This window comes from Parambassis ranga, chromosome 5 (assembly GCF_900634625.1).
Source record: "Parambassis ranga chromosome 5, fParRan2.1, whole genome shotgun sequence".
In the NCBI taxonomy this organism is placed as follows: Eukaryota; Metazoa; Chordata; class Actinopteri; family Ambassidae; genus Parambassis; species Parambassis ranga.
Window position 1 is genome coordinate 31804743 of NC_041026.1, and position 18703 is coordinate 31823445.

General features: G+C 40.8%; 1 protein-coding gene across 11 annotated transcripts in view; it reads right to left on the bottom strand.

Moving 5' to 3' along the window:
• The window catches only part of setd5 (SET domain containing 5), a 37390-nt gene extending 21211 nt beyond the window's left edge, over positions 1 to 16179 (bottom strand). For 5 of the 11 annotated variants that reach the window (XM_028407265.1, XM_028407263.1, XM_028407268.1 and 2 more), the window contains exons 1-3: positions 15763 to 16179; positions 1414 to 1494; positions 26 to 125 (exon numbers count right to left, since the gene is read on the bottom strand). In XM_028407265.1, coding sequence (XP_028263066.1) covers positions 26 to 125; positions 1414 to 1487 — 174 coding nt within the window. In that variant the 5' untranslated portion in view covers positions 1488 to 1494; positions 15763 to 16179. Of the gene's footprint in view, positions 1 to 25; positions 126 to 1198; positions 1495 to 15762 lie in introns of all 11 variants that reach the window. The other 6 variants (XM_028407266.1, XM_028407264.1, XM_028407260.1 and 3 more) reach the window with 3 other exon arrangements.
• Positions 16180 to 18703: the final 2524 nt, after the last annotated feature.

The window sequence follows — 18703 nt, forward strand, 5'->3', positions numbered from 1 at the left end:
TTAGGAAAGAGCTATATGAACTCACAGCATAGGGTAGTCTCTGATACCCATGGCTCTGTGCACTCCCACAGCTGTGGTTATAGTTTTTCTCATTGACTGCAGGGCTTGCTTCAACTGACTCAGGGCTGGAAAATATAAAACATGATTATTTAAATAATCATTTACATAACACAGTTGCTATTCACAGTTATTGTAAGAGTTGCTATATAAACAACTGCAATACGAAGAAACATTCGTCACTAGATGGCACCAACAGTCCGAAATTACCTGGTGACCGCCATTATGTTATGCAACTCCTTTGCCCTTTATTTAAGATCTAGTCAGGTGATTATCTCAGTGGTGATGGGGCATTCTTGCATTTAACCCTCCTTGGTTCTGAGCACATTAAAGAGGGACTTGACTGGATGACAGAGAGCCCAACTGCAATCCAAATGCCTTAGTTATGCGAGCAGGCTCACCAACTGAGAAGTGTGAACTTCTCTAAATTGGGTTGCCCATGGCCGCATTTCCTAATATACTAACCAAGACTTAAAGTATTAACAAAGATTCTGAGTGCTAACAGTTTCCCTTAGTAGTGAAATTCTAAGAAAATTGTCAGAATTATAATGTTTCCTTAGAACTTCCCCTTATAACTAAAACTAAATCCTAGTAAAGATAAAAGTAATTCATCTTAGCCTTAAAAGAGGAGGACGTTTAAAAAGCTTAAGAGTTCCTTAAACAGAGAGGACATGAGAGGTAGGTTCACAGGGACTGTATCAAGGTCACGTACAAAAGCTGTGTGTAAAAATCAGTCTAACTACAAACACTTTGCCTGGAGTCATGACCACAAAGGAATAAACCGCGTTTGGACCGAAAAAAAACAACAACACACACTCAATACATGAGCCCACCCTGTCCTACTGAGGCCTAAATGGGGTCTGAATTTTACGACGGGCCACCTAGCAGTTTGGAGGACAACAGGCCCCATTCACACTGGGAAAATCAATCCGGCTAGAGCGGGATTCAGACCGTATATGTATCCAGATTTTTCTGAGTCTGAACAGCGTGAATCCCAATATATCCATATATTGATTTCAACAAATATTTATATTTAAGGTAGAACTTCACCATATATAAACAAAACCCAAATGAACCAAAGGTTTAAGGACACCAAATAAAGAGACTGCAGCTTCCCAGTATAACCGCATTGCCTACTTACTCTGATCCAGCAGCCATATCTGAGTAAGACGTTTCAGGTGTGGTGACTCCCAGCGTAATTACTATGCTCATGACGTCCAAGGAGGAGGGGGGGGGGGGCAGGATGGGGGTGGAGGGGGTAAGTGGGGAGGGGGAGGGGGAGGGTGGGGGTGAGGTAGGGGGCAGGGGACAGGGGAGAGGAGGTAAACAAGGACACGGGGTGAGAAGAGGACTCACAGGGATCCAACTACAGCAATCAACCACTCCAGAGTTGAAGTACCGCTGAGCCGTAGCCCACGGCTCCCGGTCATGGGGGACCTGAGGAAAAAGGGCAAAGGACACCAAGACTGTCAGTATCTGCGGCAGTGGCAGACAGGTAGTATTACAAATGTTTTAACTTCATAAATTCACATCAGTAGGAGCATAAGGTTAAACATTTTAATCAGAAAACTTTTACTATAAGAAGTGTGTGGAAATACAGTTAAACAGTTAAAGTAAGAAGCAATGTCATTTAAAAGATTTTTAAAGACTTTTTTGTCAGTTTCACTATATGTATGACATACAGAGGAATGAAAATAGTGTTTCTCTCTCACCATAGCGAAATAAATAAAAATAAGCAGTGTAAAATAAATAAGATAAAACAGCACGTATAAAATGTAGATTCAAAATGAGATTCAATTACACCTATAGTTTCCTACTATAAAATATCATAATGTTAGGCTATACTAGGCAAAGTTAAACTTAAAAGCTATAAAGAAAATTTTTAAGTACAAGGCGGTGGTCATAAATAGTACAATATTATTGTTCGTAACTTTGTCTGGCACAATGAGGTTACTGATTAGAGAAAGAGTAAGTGATCATAAGCAGGGTTCCATAACAGTTGCATCATTTGAACAGAACATTCTCATGATTACATAAAACGCAAAATACACAGAAGGCCATCCTTACACACACCTACCAAGGAACCAAACTTGCTAACCATGTTGACAATGGTGTCTAAAAAGATAACTACATATGAACAGTGTAATAGGCCTGTCTCTCATCCATACAGAGGCTTCCAGTATTGAGGGGAGGAAGAAGGGGCTATTCAAAGACTAAAAACAACCATGGGCTTCACATCACTGCTTTCAGTCCCATTAGAATGCATTAATACAGATAACCAACAGGAGGCACTTTCATCCCAGATGCCTGGAGGAGTGAGTTATCCAACAAGAGGCCTGGCCTTTCCATCATGTGACCATACGTTGTTGAAACACTGACCCACATCCTCTGCTCTCTAGTTGTCTTTCTCCATTCCTTTCCATCTTGCCTGTTCACTTAGCCACCCAAACACAAGTACAGCTAGAGGTATCAGCACCCACGACTACAAATTCCTGTGCTTGGTTCACACACAGCAATGTCATTCTAAGGACAAATATATGCATATATATTAAATTGTACTTACACATACGTCACTGACTTGTTTACTACCAGTAAGCCAACCAAATTAGCAGCACCACAAATAATTACAATTTTGTATAAAACAAACCCAGGACTGGTGCCCCTGGGGATGACAACTGCCTCACAAAAATAGCCACTTCACTTGTCTGCCTAACTCACAAAGGGAGTTACTATTTCTTCCAAAAGAACCAGCCAGTGAACTAAGAAGGTACATTCCATCAAAAAAGGAAACTCTTTCTTTATCTTGTTCCCACTGCCCCCACTCTCTTCCTTGTTCGGTCCTCTGGCCATGAATACCAGACTCAAATTACTAGCAGGTCACCATAGTCTTTTCGCTCCACAGGGGCCATTTTGGAAATAAATCCAAGGGGAAGGGACATGTAAGTCACTAGCAAAGGAGACCTCTGTGTTACTCTTGTTGGGGCCCAAGCACCACATGGTGCAAGAGCCCTATTGAAACCTTAGAAATCATTAGGGCTCGAGCACCGAATGGTGCAAGAGCCCTATTGAAACCCTTAGGATTATTATTATTTCCCCCTTTGATCACATTTTTGGGGGCCTTAACATGCCCCTCCTCCAAACCCAACAGGAAGTCCTCCATTTTGAATTTTTGGCCATTTTTGGCCATTTGAGACCCTCAAAGTTTGACCATTTGAAAAGAAACAGGAAGTCGCTATAGTTTCTGTCCGATCTGTACCAAATGTCACATGTATGATCGGAGTCTGACCCTAAACACATCTATACAACAATATTGAGGCTTTGACAGAGCGCCGCCCTTGCAGCTTTAATTAGGGCCCGAGCACCGAATGGTGCAAGAGCCCTATTGAAACCCTTAGGATTTATCATTCCCCCCCCCCCCCCCCCCCCCCCCCCAAGATTGCATTTTGGGAAGCCTTAACATGCCCAAAAACAAACTTGGTAGAAAAATGTATTCGCCTGAAAAATGTTGAAATGTTGAATAGACGCATTCCAAGAATCTTTCAAAAGTATTACCGTGTGGCGGGGGCGTGGCCTCAAAGTTGACCATTCGCCATTACAAAGGAACTCGCTCTATTTTATGCAGTACTACCCATATACCTTATGCAATGTGGACAAAATCTTACTGCTATGGACCCGAGTCTGAACAGATATATATGCTAATAGGATGATACGGTCATAGCGCCACCTACTGGTAGCAGGAAAGTTTGGTTGTAAACAAGTATTTGTTGTATATCTGTGGAAATGAGAGGACAGGAGAGCATAGAACAGGAAACTGGGATGGCCCCGCAGATCGCAAGGTGCACGAGGGCCCGCAATGCTGCTTGCAGCTTTAATTAGGGCCCAAGCACCGAATGGTGCAAGAACACTATGCCAGGCACACATGGGAAAATGGCTTTATAGCACCCCCTAACGTGTAGCCCCTCTGGCCGGTTTGACACAGGATCGTGAAAATTGGCACACATATGTATCACCTCAAGATGCACAAAAAAGTCTTTTGAACCCTCCAAACCCAACAGGAAGTCCGCCATCTTGAATTTTGCGGTCATTTTTGGCGATTTGTGACCCTCTTACAAAACTTTTCACGCCTCGCATACTTTATCCAAATGAGCTGAAATTCACTGTGTGCACTCAGGACACCATAGGGGATAGACGCATTCCAAAACTCTTTCAAAAGAGTTACGGTGTGGTGGGGGCGTGGCCTCAAAGTTGACCATTCGCCATTACAAAGAAACACTGTATTTTCTGCAGTACCATCAACATAATTCATGCAATGTGGACAAAATCTTACAGTACTGCTATGGACCCAAGTCTGAACAGATATATATGCTAATGATGACACGGTCATAGTGCCAACAACTGGCAGCAGAAAATTTCTCTTTTAAACATGTTTTTGTTCTACGTCTGTGGAAATGAGAGGAGCTAAGAGTATAGGACAGGAGAGTATAGGAGAGGAAACTGCGATGGCCCTGCAGATCGCAAGGTACGCGAGGGCCCGCAATGCTGCTTGCAGCTTTAATTAGGGCCCAAGCACCGAATGGTGTAAGAACACTATGCCAGGCCTATTAAAATAAAATAGGCCTATTTCTAATGTACAGTATTCTCTTCATCCTCTCTTCTCTGCCTTAGTTTCTCCTCTGTCTCCTCTCTTTCTAAAGCTGAGCTTCAGTTGATAGAACCTTTTCATTCCATTAGCTGGTATACTTTATGCAAACATCATACTGGCAGACCACGGTCCACTATAGCAGAAAATAACAATACTTATTAAATGGGGGTTCATCAGTTAACCATGTATTTTAACATGTATTTAACATTTTTAACTACAGGACTGCTGCAGCCAGAGTTGTTAATCAGCCTTCACACAGGTCAAACAATACTGTCAGACCTGTTGTACAGTCCATTTTCACGCTATGAGCAGGTACGTGCCCACCTCTCTAAACATTACCGGCTCGTTATCATCACGATATGGACTTAATGTGTGTCTGTTGTTAAACCACAGGGAGACTTTTAAGAGTTGTGGAGAATCTTTCCCCTCTAACAGCTGGTCACACCGGTGCGATATTTTTTGGTTGCACCAAAATGGTCGCACGCCAGAGCCCCTCAAAGAGTCAACTGTATGGAGGTATTTTACACATGTTATAACCAACAAGTGTGACAGCTGCTTGAATTTTCAAAAGAAAATGGTATCAGTCAAAACACAAAGCTGGGCTATTGGCATAGTTATCAGGACTGAACAGCAATTATGTTTAAATATAAATAAAAAAAAATATTGCTCTCCATAAATTAAATGCAGCTAGTAAGGATGTAATGATACATCTGGAGTAAAATTTTATACAATCATAATTACCGTTCTCCAAGTCTCCCGTTGCATGTGTAACTTTTGAATTCCGATTTCCCACTCTCTCCTAAGAGACCTCACCGTAATACTAGATCTTTGATCAACGCAAAGGTTTCTGAGCAGACAGCTGAATTCTGCAGGTCAACACATAAATAGGCCTGTCACGATAAACAATAAATCAATTAATTGCATGATAACTTTTAATGGGCTTGATAGGTTTTTTGGCAAATTACATTTGCACGCTTGTTTGTTTTCCTCTCTCTCTCTCTCTCTCGCTGCCAAAGAGGCTGGATGACAAAAGGCGTCACTCCGGTGCATCGTGGCGTATAAAGTGTGCAAAGTCAGGCCGTCAGATTTAATATGGCCCACGGCTTCTGTCTTAAAATGTGTGAAATCAACAGGTAGTTCTTATTTTTTAACTCGTTGTGTAACGTTTACGGGATGTTCTGAGCAGACCACGGTCAGCTCGCTGTCTGCGTTGCCACGGTTTTCCACGGGCTTGGACGCTGGTTACAGCAACACAGAGAGCTGTGAAGCTGCACAACACCGGTTCAACACCTCGACACAATTCACCGCAACACTAAACATGCTTATGTATACAACCTGCTATCAGAGACAGTCCGTGTTCGAGTGAAGTTCTCTGTCTTCTTACTGGCGGCACTTGCAGCAGCGCCACCCTTTAGTCCTCTTGCGCCATCTCTGCTATCAGTTTCTTTTATGTGTTTCTGTCTACATGGTGGCGTTTTTAAAATTCACTGCAGCTGCCTGCAGCGGCCTGATGCGCATACACACAACACGTGTGCACACAAACACATGTGCGTACAGGTGAGCCCACTCCCAGCAGCAGGTAGAGTGTGTGTAGTTGGCTCTGTCACTCATGACGTACTAGTTGGTTTGACTTAACTCCATTGACTATGCTCAGATAAGCCGTGGTAATAGGCCTACCACTACTCATAATAATAATATCAACATTAAAGCTGCAAGCAGCATTGAGGGCCCTCGCGCACCTTGCGATCCGCGGGGTCATCGCAGTCTTCTCTCCTATGCTCTCGTCTCCTATACTCTCCTGTGCTATGCTCTCCTCCTCTCATTTCCACAGATATACAACAAACACATGTTTACAACCAAACTTTCCTGCTACCAGTAGGTGGCGCTATGACCGTATCATCCTATTAGCATAATAATAATAATAATCCTAAGGGTTTCAATAGGGCTCTTGCACCATTCGGTGCTCGGGCGCTATGACGATGTCATCGTATTAGCATATATATCTGTTCAGACTCGGGTCCACAGCAGTACTGTAAGATTTTGTCCACATTGCATGAAGTATATGGGTAGTACTGCATAAAATAGAGCGAGTTTCTTTGTAATGGCGACTGGTCAACTTTGAGGCCACGCCCCCGCCACACGGTCATACTTTTGAAAGAGTGTTGGAATGCGTCTATTCCCTATGGTGTCCTGAGTGGACACAGTGAATTTCAGCTCAATTGCATGAAGTATGCGAGGCGTGAAAAGTTTTATAGCAGGGTCAGAAATCGCCACAAATTACAAAAAAAATCTAAATGGTGGACTTCCTGTTTTTCTACCAAGTTTGGTGAGTTTTTGGGCATGTTAAGGCCCCCAAAAATGCGATCTTAGGGGGGGAAGGAAAAAAAAAATGAAAAATAATAATCCTAAGGGTTTCAATAGGGCTCTTGCACCATTCGGTGCTCGGGCCGTAATTAATATTAATATCATTAATAATAACAATAATAATAGTAATTTTGATGATTGGGGGCCTTTCCAGTGTTAAATGTTCTTTAGAAATTGAAGTTTATTGATCTTTGAAAGTGTGTACTTGCATTATATGTCGTTATCATTATATTATTTGAACATGGTCTCAAAACGACAATATTGTCGCTTATCGCAGTAATTTCTCTTGGCAATTAATCGTCCAGCAAAATCTGTTATCGTGACAGGCCTACACATAAACTTTACTGACGGACTGCTTGTGGGTCGCAGTGCAGATGGAGATGAAAAAGGTGCGATGCCTTTCAATCATGATGTCAGTGCGCTGGCTTGTTAGTTTTATTTAGGTTAATTAGCCAACTAGTTGGCTTCTGTCTGCTAATATAAGTCCATCCATTAATCATGGGCTGATTAACATTACCATAATGGAATAGTAGAGCCTTGTCAGTATAATTTACATACATAAAATATGTTGTAATATGTTATGATATGTTTTAATTTCAGTATGATTTCAACTTATGTGATATTTAGACATTTTTACAGAACTTAAAAATATTAGGATAATAACAATAACCATGATAATCTAAACCGTTTGTCACAGTTCGGGGCATTTGCATATTGTTCAGTTCAGGACATGACACATACTACTGAAGTAAAACTGAAGCTTCAACCACACAAGGCATCAAATAAAATGTTTAATATTTGATCCTTATCTTCTATGTAAGTGGATTGCACTTTTTTTTTTATTGACGGTATTAAAATGATACCGTCGCTACCTGTGTGCCCAGCCGGTATACCTTAATACCGCCCAACCCTAGTTGAAACTATTTTCAAAATGTAACAACACACTAAAGCTATGTTGTACTACAGAAGCTTATGCCAGATGTGTAGAAAAGAACACGGAGGGGCTTCAGCCAAGGCCCCACAGATTTACTTTAAATAACAGATATAGTGACAAACATGGATTTATAGTAGTTATTTTTTCTTTTCTAATTCTATTAAGTCACAGTCAAATTTCAATTAATTCGAATTGGCTGTTTAGGACAATATGTTTTCATGAAAATCGATTTGAACATCCAACATACATACACCTGTATCCATCAGAGACTCACCAAAACAACATAGCAGCCGGCAGATAAGAGCTCGCCCTTAAAAAGGGCAGTTTGGAAGTGGTTACGTTTCATGGCATCGGAGCCAGAAGTAAGCATCTCTTTCAAAAATGTTTCTATCATCTTTTCTTATGGTGCTCCAAAGATCTTTTATAACACAGATGACTCACTCTCTCCTGATCGCCCATGTCACTGCATGTTTGTGTGTGTATGTAGTAGCGTGAATAGTCGAAGGAGTAAGAGCTCTTACCAATAACACAAGATGCAAGTTTTTGTCTACAAACTGGACAGACAGCTGAACACTGTCTGCCAAGAGACAGAGGACTGTAGCCTAATGGCGGAGTGAGAGACTGGATGTGTATTTACAGTCCACTGTCTCTTGGCAGAGGACTGTTCAGTGTTTAACACTGAACGGGTCTCACAGCGCACTCTATTTTTATAATGTCCTTCGAACATGATACAAGCTACAAACTACATTGTAGTTAGCTAACTTGTTACAGCCTAAATTGAGAGAATCATTTTCAAAATGTGTTGTTTACGGAAGCTAAACTGCCACAGTAGAAAAAAAAAATTAATCACCATCTCGTTATAACGTCAAATGCTATCACGTTATAACGACATATTATCTCGTTATAACGAGAAGGAAGGCGAAGGTGATGCAGTTTGTACCCATCGAGCCTTCTGTGTCCTTCCAGCTGATCGATGAGAAATGAAGCTACCTCCAGAGGGTCGGTCTCATTCTTTCTTCTGAACAGTGCATGCATTTTAAAAACCTTCTAAGTGTCCGCATACTGATCACAGTATCGTCCACTGTGCACAGTAAGGACAGAATCTCCCCATGGCTTAATCCAAGCATGAAATAGCACTTAATTGAATCTTGTAAATGTGTCATTTTCCGATGTAAGCAGCAAACCGGTTAGGTTAGGCTACTTAGAAACAGTTCATTTTTTATTACAGCAATAAAATGTATCTCGTTATAACGAGATAATATCACGTTACAACGAGATAGCGTCTTATCACGTTATAACGAGATACGGTTTGACGTTATAACGAGATAATGTCGTTATAACGAGATACGGTTTGACGTTATAACGAGATAATATGTCGTTATAACGAGATAATATGTCGTTATAACGAGATAATATGTCGTTATAACGTTATAGCATTTGACGTTATAACAAGATAGTGATTAATTTTTTTTTCTACTGTGGCAGTTCAGCGCTTCCGTAGTTGTTTTTAATAAAGTGGGAAAAAAATCGATTACAATTGTAAATCAGGTTTTATGTGAAAAAATCTGAGATATTTTTTAAGCCCAGCCCTACACCCAGCTGGTTTTGGAGGTCTTGCAGCTTGTTCTCAACACATCGAACTTTTTTCCTTGGTTGTGTCTTAGAACTATTGTGTGATTGGTCAGTGAGTTTTGGAGTGGGTATAGTAAATGCAGAAAAGTGGAAAAGCTTCTCCGCTAGCGCAGAATCCACACATTCCAAACGCTATAATAATGCTACGAGCATGTACGCACCCACCTCTCTGAACATTATCGGCTTGTTATCATTAGGCCTGTCACGGTAACAAATTTTGCTAGGTGATTAATTGCCAAGGGAAATTATTGCGATAAGCGACAATATTGTCGTTTTGAGACCATGTTCGACTAATATAATGATAACGACATATAATGCAAGTACACTAGGCTTGTGCAAAATCGTATCGTATGCAATTAATCGTCAGAAAAACTGTCACCGATTAATATTTGCCACTTATCGATTACGGCAATTAGTGCCTCGTCATGTTGACGCATTTTTGTGTGCGACATACTCTCACCATCAGCACATGTGAGACCACAATAACAATAATGGCGGAAGGCAGTGGTGTTTAGTTAAATGATGCGGAGCAGCATGTTCCTAACATAAGTTCAACGTCTGTCACCGTAAGCCAGAGTACGAAGAAAGCCGAAGAAAGCGCGACGAGGACACAACGCCGGCTACAGCTGTATATTGTGCCGCGACATGCATTAGGTGAATCTGAGCATAGTCAATGGAGTTAAGCCAAACCAAATAGCATGTCATGAGCAACAGAGAGCCAAACAACAACACGCACTCTCTGGGAGTGGGCTCACCTGTGCGCACAAGTCTGCATGTGTGTTTGTGTGCGCACGCGTTTGCGTGTGTGTATGCGCATCAGGCCGCTGTGTGCAGACAGCTGCAGTGAATTTTAAAAATGCCACCATGTAGACAGAAACACATAAAAGAAACTGATAGCAGAGATGGCACAAGAGGACTGGGCAAGAGGACTAATGAGTGGCGCTGCCGCGAGTGCCGCCAGTAAGAAGGCAGAGGACTTCACTCGTACAACGCAGACTGTCTCCGATAGCAGGTTGTATACATAAGCATGTTTAGTCTTGTGGTGAATTGTGGCGAAGTGTTAAACCCGTGTTGTGCAGCTTCAAAACCCTCTGTGTTGCTGTAACCAGCGTCCAAGTCCTGCAGCACTGTGACGACGCAGACAGCGAGCTGGCCGTGGTCTGCTTAGAATATCACATAAACGTTACACAGTGAGTTAAATAATAAGAACTACCAGTTGATTTGACACATTTTAAGACAGAAGCCGCGAGCGATATAAAGTCTGACTTTGCACACCTTATACGCTACGATGCACCAAAGTGACGCCTTTTGACATCTAGTCTCTTTGGCAGGGAGAGGGAGAGAGAGAAAGAGAGGAAAACAAACAAGCATGCAAATGTAATTTATCGCGGCCGAAAAACTTATCGAGCCCATTTAAAGTTATCGTGCAATTAATTGATTTATTGCTTATCGCGACAGGCCTGGTTATCATCCCTCTTCAGGTAAACAGATATGCAGGCAAACAAGCAAACCGCTAATACTTGCCTACTCCTTTAGTAAACTACAACTAAAAACCTGCATTTTTTTGCCATTGTTCAGCAGCAAAATGCCCCCCACCTTAATCACAAACATAATAAATAAATAAACTAAATCACCAAATAATGCCTAACTCTAGTGCAATGTGACTTTTGTCATGCAGAGTGGCAAAGGGTCCTGGTTGTGCAGTGTGGCCAGCCATTAGCACAACAATGTCCAGCTGCATCAATGGACCACGATCAGATCTGGTCACACAATGGGGAACAAAGACCAAGTGGGTGTTATAAGAGGAGTGAGGGGGGGGGGGGAAAGCAGTCAACAGCAGGGCTGACATGACAAAAAATCAATCACTGTTTCAGAGCAAACAAGGAAGCCACTGTCCATTTGTTTGTTTCTATTTTAAATCTGTAGTCATACTGAAAACAGGCTGCATCTACAGTAAAGTAAGTCTTACTAGGGTTGTTTTATTAACCATCCAACACCAACATTAAAATAGAATTGTATAGGCTATAGAGTGACACTAAAATCTTCACATTTGTGCAGCTGACTAAGATGAATGTTGTATTTCAAGATTTACTCACAAAAACAAAACAACAAAAGCATTTCTTGCTAGTCATATTTTCTTTATACATGGAGAGGGTTGCTTTTCAAGCTTTCTAGCAGAGGCATAAAGCCTTAAAACTACCTTGTTGTCAGACAAGCTTATGCTCTGGCATAACACAAACCAGAGACACTCAGTCTTAACCACAGAGCCTTAATGTGAAACAAACACATTAAATGGCAATTCCATTTCCTCTTTTGGCCGAGGCCTTTGTTCAAATTGACAGGAAGGTTTGCCCTAGCTCCACCTCAAAACAACATATGTAACACAATCTGTGTGTAGCACCAGCCAGTGCGAGCCTCCTTGGTGTCTAGTTAAGAAATAAAATGCAGAGCCTTGGCAGCCATTTTGAGCTGTTGTGAAGCCTTAGCTGTCCCACTCTGATTTCTTCAAATTGTTTAAATTAAGAGAATACTAAAATGTCTAGAGAAGACACTGTTAAAACTATGAAGAGCAGCATATGTATAAAACAAATGTCAAGCCTTAGCAATAGACAACATGTTCACAAGTCTACTCTAGACCAAAACAGTTTTAAAAGAATGTATGAACAGACAGGTTAACAAAAACCCTCACACTTTTTTTTTACTTTAAGTGAGAAAGGTACTTAAAAACAAAAAAGGGCACTACCTATTTGTTTACACTTTTGTTTTAGTGAATGGTGCTGCAAATTATAAAAACCCAAAAGCTGCAAGTAGCTTTACTTTATAGTTCTTTTTAATTGTTTTCTTCATGACCTTAGACAAAACATTTTAATCAATTGCGTTTTGGGCCGCTTTAGTGTTGCACAAACAAAATAAATGGGCAATAAAGGTAAAAGAAAATTAAGTTTATATGGAGGAGCCTAAAATGGCTGCCTGAAGATTAAAGGGTGGGAAGGAAAACCTCTCTCTCTGAATAGTGGTGAGCTTTATATAGAGCTTTACTATACTAAACCAAGCACCACAAGAGAGCAAGACATGCAGTGACAGTGAAAGAACGAGAAGGAAACAGATAAAAAGGGAGCTATAAAAAAAAAAAGAACGAGAGAGAAGGAGGGGGTATAACATTAGACTGCCTGCCTCATCCCCCCCTTTGGCCTTGTTTTCATCTTCCTCTTCGTCATCCATTATTCTCCCAAGAAGCATTGCTTCTGAGCACAAAACAGAATTAGGCAGCACAACCCTCTGCAACACTGCTCCCCTAGTGCTGAGGAAATGCTGCGCGCCATTGGAGCAGCCCCAGAGTTCCTGGACCAATAGGAAAGGATTGTTGAGGCAGGCGTCAGAGTGACTTGTTTTTTAACCCTGTTTTGCAAGATTACAAGCCAACAACACACAGGAGGTATTGAGAAGATACTAGAGAAAAGTAAAGATTCATTCATTTAATTAAGTATTTCGCTCTAAAACATCATGTGAAGCTGCTTAAGACTTGCAAAAACCAATATGGCAGGTCAGTTCATGACAGAGAAGCAGTGCACAGTCCATTAGTGCACTGTTAGCTTTCAACTGGTTGTGGAGTGACCTAAAAACTGTCACTGTGTTCCTGTGTCCCAAATACTGCTTGCATGTCTTGCTTAGTTGTGAACATGCCTTTGTTCTGAATCAGAATCCAAATTCCTTTATTTATCCCCTAGGGGAAACTCTTCTTTTTTGTTACAGACATAGAAGATCCCAACCAAGAATCAAAAATCAAAGAATCCAAAGATGAAATGTAGTTGAAATATAATACATATAATACATACATATATATACATAAATATAAATATACATAAATACATATAATAAATTAGTAAATATCTAAGTAGTGAGCAGTGTTTATTGAAGATAACAAGCTGGTTTAGGTCTGGGGGAGTGCTAAAGGTACTCAGGTTTCCAATGACTGAGTCTGAGTCTAGTTGGCCACGTTTGTAAGCTGCAGCCCACACAGTCTATTAAAAGATGTGATAGATATTTGGAGAATGTCAGTTGCAACCAATGAAAAAGAGGGTCAGCACATTGCAGGTTTTACTGAAATCAATCCAGACATTTGGCAGAACACCCAACAGGTCACAGGTGTACTCATAAAGGAGGGTCAAAATTGTTGTGAAAAACTGTAAAATAAAATATGACAGAATACAAATATTTATTCATGTGTGTGCAATTTATAAATATATATATACATATTTGTACACACACAGTATACTTTGTTGTGCTTTCTGTATCTACTACTCCACAAATTGTGAGCCTATATGGTGCAACTTAGCTGAGCACAGCAGTGACTCAGGCAGCCATTTGTGGTCAGAAAATGCAAAGTCCAAAGCAAAGTCACAAAGCACAGAGATTCCCACGTCATTTAATCGGTCTGCCATTTCTCTGTTTATTTGTTAGCGTTAGCTCGCTAGCTGGGTGTTTCGTTTTACAGTAAAATTATTATCAGCTTTTAAGGGAAACGGACAAGCCCTAAACTTAATCTAGTTGGGAGAACTGTGTGGTGACATCAGGCCAACGGGCGTGTAGATGAAAACAAGCTCTTATATTCAGGATGTGAATTATCAAACGACGCAGCCGTGTGTAAATACATATCAGCTATAATGGTTCGAAGTTGGAACAAACTTGTGTTATACTGTTCTCAGTTGAAATAAAAATGTAAATTAAAAGGGAAACAAGAGTTCCCCACTAAAATACCACCCATTTTGCTTAACCGCCACCGAGACTAGTAGTCGATAGGTGGGGGAGGTGAACAACTGCAAGTCACTACGCAACAGCTAGTTCCTACTTGCCTAAAAAAATCTAAAGCACAAATACAGAAAAATACAACGAAGCGTTCAGTTTTAACCGCAAGCTTGAGCAAAGCTAGGTGCTATCCAAGGCAAATGCATTTACATTATGTAAGAACACACCACCATGATGCAGACACATAAAATAAAACGTGTAATAAAAGACATTAACGTCAATGTAAAGTTTTGTTTGTAAATGCCTCTATGCGTTCAAACAACTAGAACTTCGTGGTATAAAGTATTGGTTGAAGGGGGATTAATTAAATTGTACACCACCCAGAAAGTTATCTTATAGATTAGCATAGCATTTGTTGCCGATGGCTCATAACCAACGTAGGCACCTTGTTACTCAGCCAACAAGAGTCGCCAGTTATAGCCAAATTCCACATTGTGCGAAAAATACCGTTCCAAAAAGTCGACAGCTTCGTAGACCTAAAACAACACTTAATACACCAACGTCTAAAGAGCAATGCAACAAATTGTTTTGGTCTAACAAAACAAGTTTGCATTTAACTTCCACGCATTGAATGCACGTCTATTTCTACTCTCAATGTGACCTTAACTATGCAACAAGCGCTGTTTCTCACTTACTACTCGTGGTGTTTGACTGAGTAACGTTTGGGTATGACTAAGTTTTTGTGGAAACATTTCATCAAAACTTACTAAGCAAAAACATTGTTAATGCATTATTATTATTATTATTCAAATAACCATTTGCAGCCTAACTGACTTGAAGAAAAGCATATGTTAGTATCTAATTTACTATTATAACAAAGCCAATTGCCACAGTGACATGAAACCCGAAAATTACTTAAGTGAAGGCATCTTTCACGGCCTAAACGTTACACGAGTACTTCTTAGTACTATTCATAACTTGCACAATGTTGTTACGGGGTTTTGGGGACGTGACTGCTTGAAATTTTGTTCTAACATTTGCCATTATAAAAAAATAGTGATGTTACTATCAAACTAGCTGCCCTAAACAACACGAAGGACTGATTTATACAGCCACGACAGATCTGTCCGGGCTCTGCCTAAAGCGGACCTGAAAGGCAGTCCATCAGTGTAGGTAGTTTTACAGCCACCCAAACAATCCACTCCAAAGTCGAAACACTGTAGACGAAACCAACCTGATACAAAAAATGGACAGAAATTGCGTAGTTAGCTAGCCATGTTGTTAGCGTCTTAGCTTTGGCGGCTAGGTATGGTCAGTGTGTCATTTACATGATTTGTTTCAATCCTCAGATACAGAGGAACACAGTATCAATTTTTAAAGTACTCACCTAATGAGGCATTCCAAAGCGGTACAAATGAAGCAAATTCATACACAAAATAGGGTCCTCAGAATATCCCAACATGAATTCCACTTTGACTAGTAGGCCTGTATAACGGCCTCGGAGTTTCCTGTATCCTTTGCCCTTAAAAGTAGCTCCCTCTTCGTGGGTCGGAAACAAACTTCCCAGTGTCTTCCATGCATAGGCAGTAACTTAAAGTCCTTATTCCGTTAAGGTGCAGTGCATCCATTGAATGTTTATAGTAAATTCCCGGTGTATAGAATATTTACAATCGCTATTTATAATGGGGTTATGCTGCTGGATGTGATACAGGACTCTGATTCTGTCTCTAGTCCCGACATTTGCAAATCGCCCATCCCCCTCTTCACCGGCATCGACCGCGGGTCCCAACGAAACTGACACACAGCCACGCCACGGGGTTTCCCCGGCGACCGTGCAGGGGCTCTCTCATTGGGCGGCTCTTTCAAAGATACCCCACCTCTCGCCAGCGATTCGGCAGAAAAGTGCAGTTCTCATAACACACACGCCACACGTGTAAGTCATTGGTGGAATACAGCGTCGATCTGAATTCCCATCTGCAACGTAAAACAGGAGGGGGACTGTTTCGAGGAGGGTGCAAACATTCTTCAGCACTGTAAGTGTGTACTGGTGGCGGACAATAAGGTAGCTTGACTGGATTCAGAGATAACTTGAAACCGCACAGAGGATCTGTACCATCAATTTCTTGGAGAATGCTCATTATAAAATTTAGATGCAATGGAATTAATTAGAATTCGTTTAGTGGGATTGTTGTTTTTATTTGTGGTCTATCTACTGGGAAAGGAGCGTCCCTACAAATACCTAGCATTTAGCAACACGGGGTCTCTGGGGCCCAGTTCCAGGGACAACTAGAGGCAGGGTAAGCCGACAGGGTCAGCCCCACCTACCAGTTTGTCTCATAACGGAGTATGATTTTTAGCTCTAGTACCATTTTGTGAGGTGTTGGACAGGTTTATTGACCAGTGTTTCTGGTTTATGTCATACTTTTTGGTGGTCCTTATTTTTTGTTTTCGTTAGCGAAAGCCCTTCCCACACTTGGAGACAAAGAAAATATTACAGACCTAACAAAAATAACCAAACAGCAGCTAAAAAGCAAATCCTGGGATATATATATATATATATATATATATATATATATATATATATATATATATATATATATATATATATATATCCCAGGATTTGCTTTATATAGAGTAACAATAAGTGCATGTTGTGTTGTCATGTTAAAATGTACATAAATTAGGTAGTGAAACTTCAACAGATCACAATAATTAACCATATTTTACATTGATAGGTATAACCAAATTGTAACTGTCCCATTATGTCACAATACCACTGTGAGATTAGGTGTTTTAATGTAGTCTCTTTTTTCCGCTAATACTATGCAATACAAATACTTTTTAGGATACCTGTTTACATCAAAGACTTCAGGACAGTGGTTTTTGATGTACCCACCCATGCATGGCTGGACTGCCATGGTTCAGCTGTGGCTATACAACTTGGTCATGTCAAACCCTCCCCCATACAGCTTTTGCCGCCATAGCTTCAGCAAATCTAGTCTGTAAGGGCTGCTTGTTGTGGGTTTCTTATTATGGAGGTGTGTTGTACAGAGGTAGGGTTGGGCGATATTGGCAAAAAAATTAATCACGATTAATTGTGGCATTTAGCCGATAGCGATTAATTTGACGATTAATTGATGACAGTTGCACTTACATGTTTTTGACTCTAAATTGGCACAGTGTTCTAGCATGATACCGACAAATCATCAGTCAAGTTAACTACTTCATTCACAACAGGCTAAGCTGGTGATTAGGCACCAACCAGCCATGGAAATATGTATTGATAATATTGAGGCACAAACTGCTTCAAAATAATAATGAAGCAAACATTTAAAGTAACTTTGTCCTTCAAATGTTTTTATCTTAAGGTCACAAAGCATGTCAACATTAAAATTAAACAGACAAATAGACAAACAAAGTTCAGAAAAGTCACATCAGTGATTATTTCAAGTTAAAAAATGTGTCTGCGCAAATGAACCTGTGACTGGAATATGTCCCACACTAGTGCATGTTTTCACTCAGACTGTAGAACAGCAGCAGAAAAAACAAACAAACAAACAAACCGGACAATTTCACATTTAAATGTGTGTCTGTGCAAATCAACCTACGTTACGTTCTTCCAGCGCTTCGTTTGGTCGTAAGGAGCACAATGACTAAACGTATCGCGGATTCTCGGCTGAGTGGAATTCTTTCCAATATCTGCTGGAGGAGACTTCGCTGTTGTAATGTTTCCTATGTTGCTGTGGAGTCAGTAAATAAAGATCGGAGTTTATTCCTTTGATACGAGCAATAATTCAGTTACTATAGCAACAACCAACGCTACACGCGTCACCTAATGCATGTCGCGGCACTATATACAGCTGTAGTGTAGTGTTGTGTCCTCGTTGCGCTTTCTTCGTGCTCGGGCTTATGGTGACAGACGTTGAACTTATGTTAGAAACGTGCTGCTCCGCATTATTTAACTGAACACCACTGCCTTTTTATTGTTATTGTGGGCTCACATGTGCGCGGGTGATGGTGAGACTACGCCGCACACAAAAATGCGTCATCATGACGAGGCACTAATCGCCGTAATCGATAAGTGGCAAATATTAATCGATTACAGTTTTTCTGACAATTAATTGCACACGATACGATTTTGCACAAGCCTATACAGAGGGTCAAGTACTAAGCTACTGCGGTGCAAAATGTCCCCTAGTTAACAAGTTGGACATGAGCTAATGAGCTTTTCTATAGGCTTTCGTACAAGATTCCTTTCAAGACTAAAACTACCCTTTAAATCCCAGTGTTTTCACTGTTGTTGAACACCTGCACCTGTCTAGTATCCA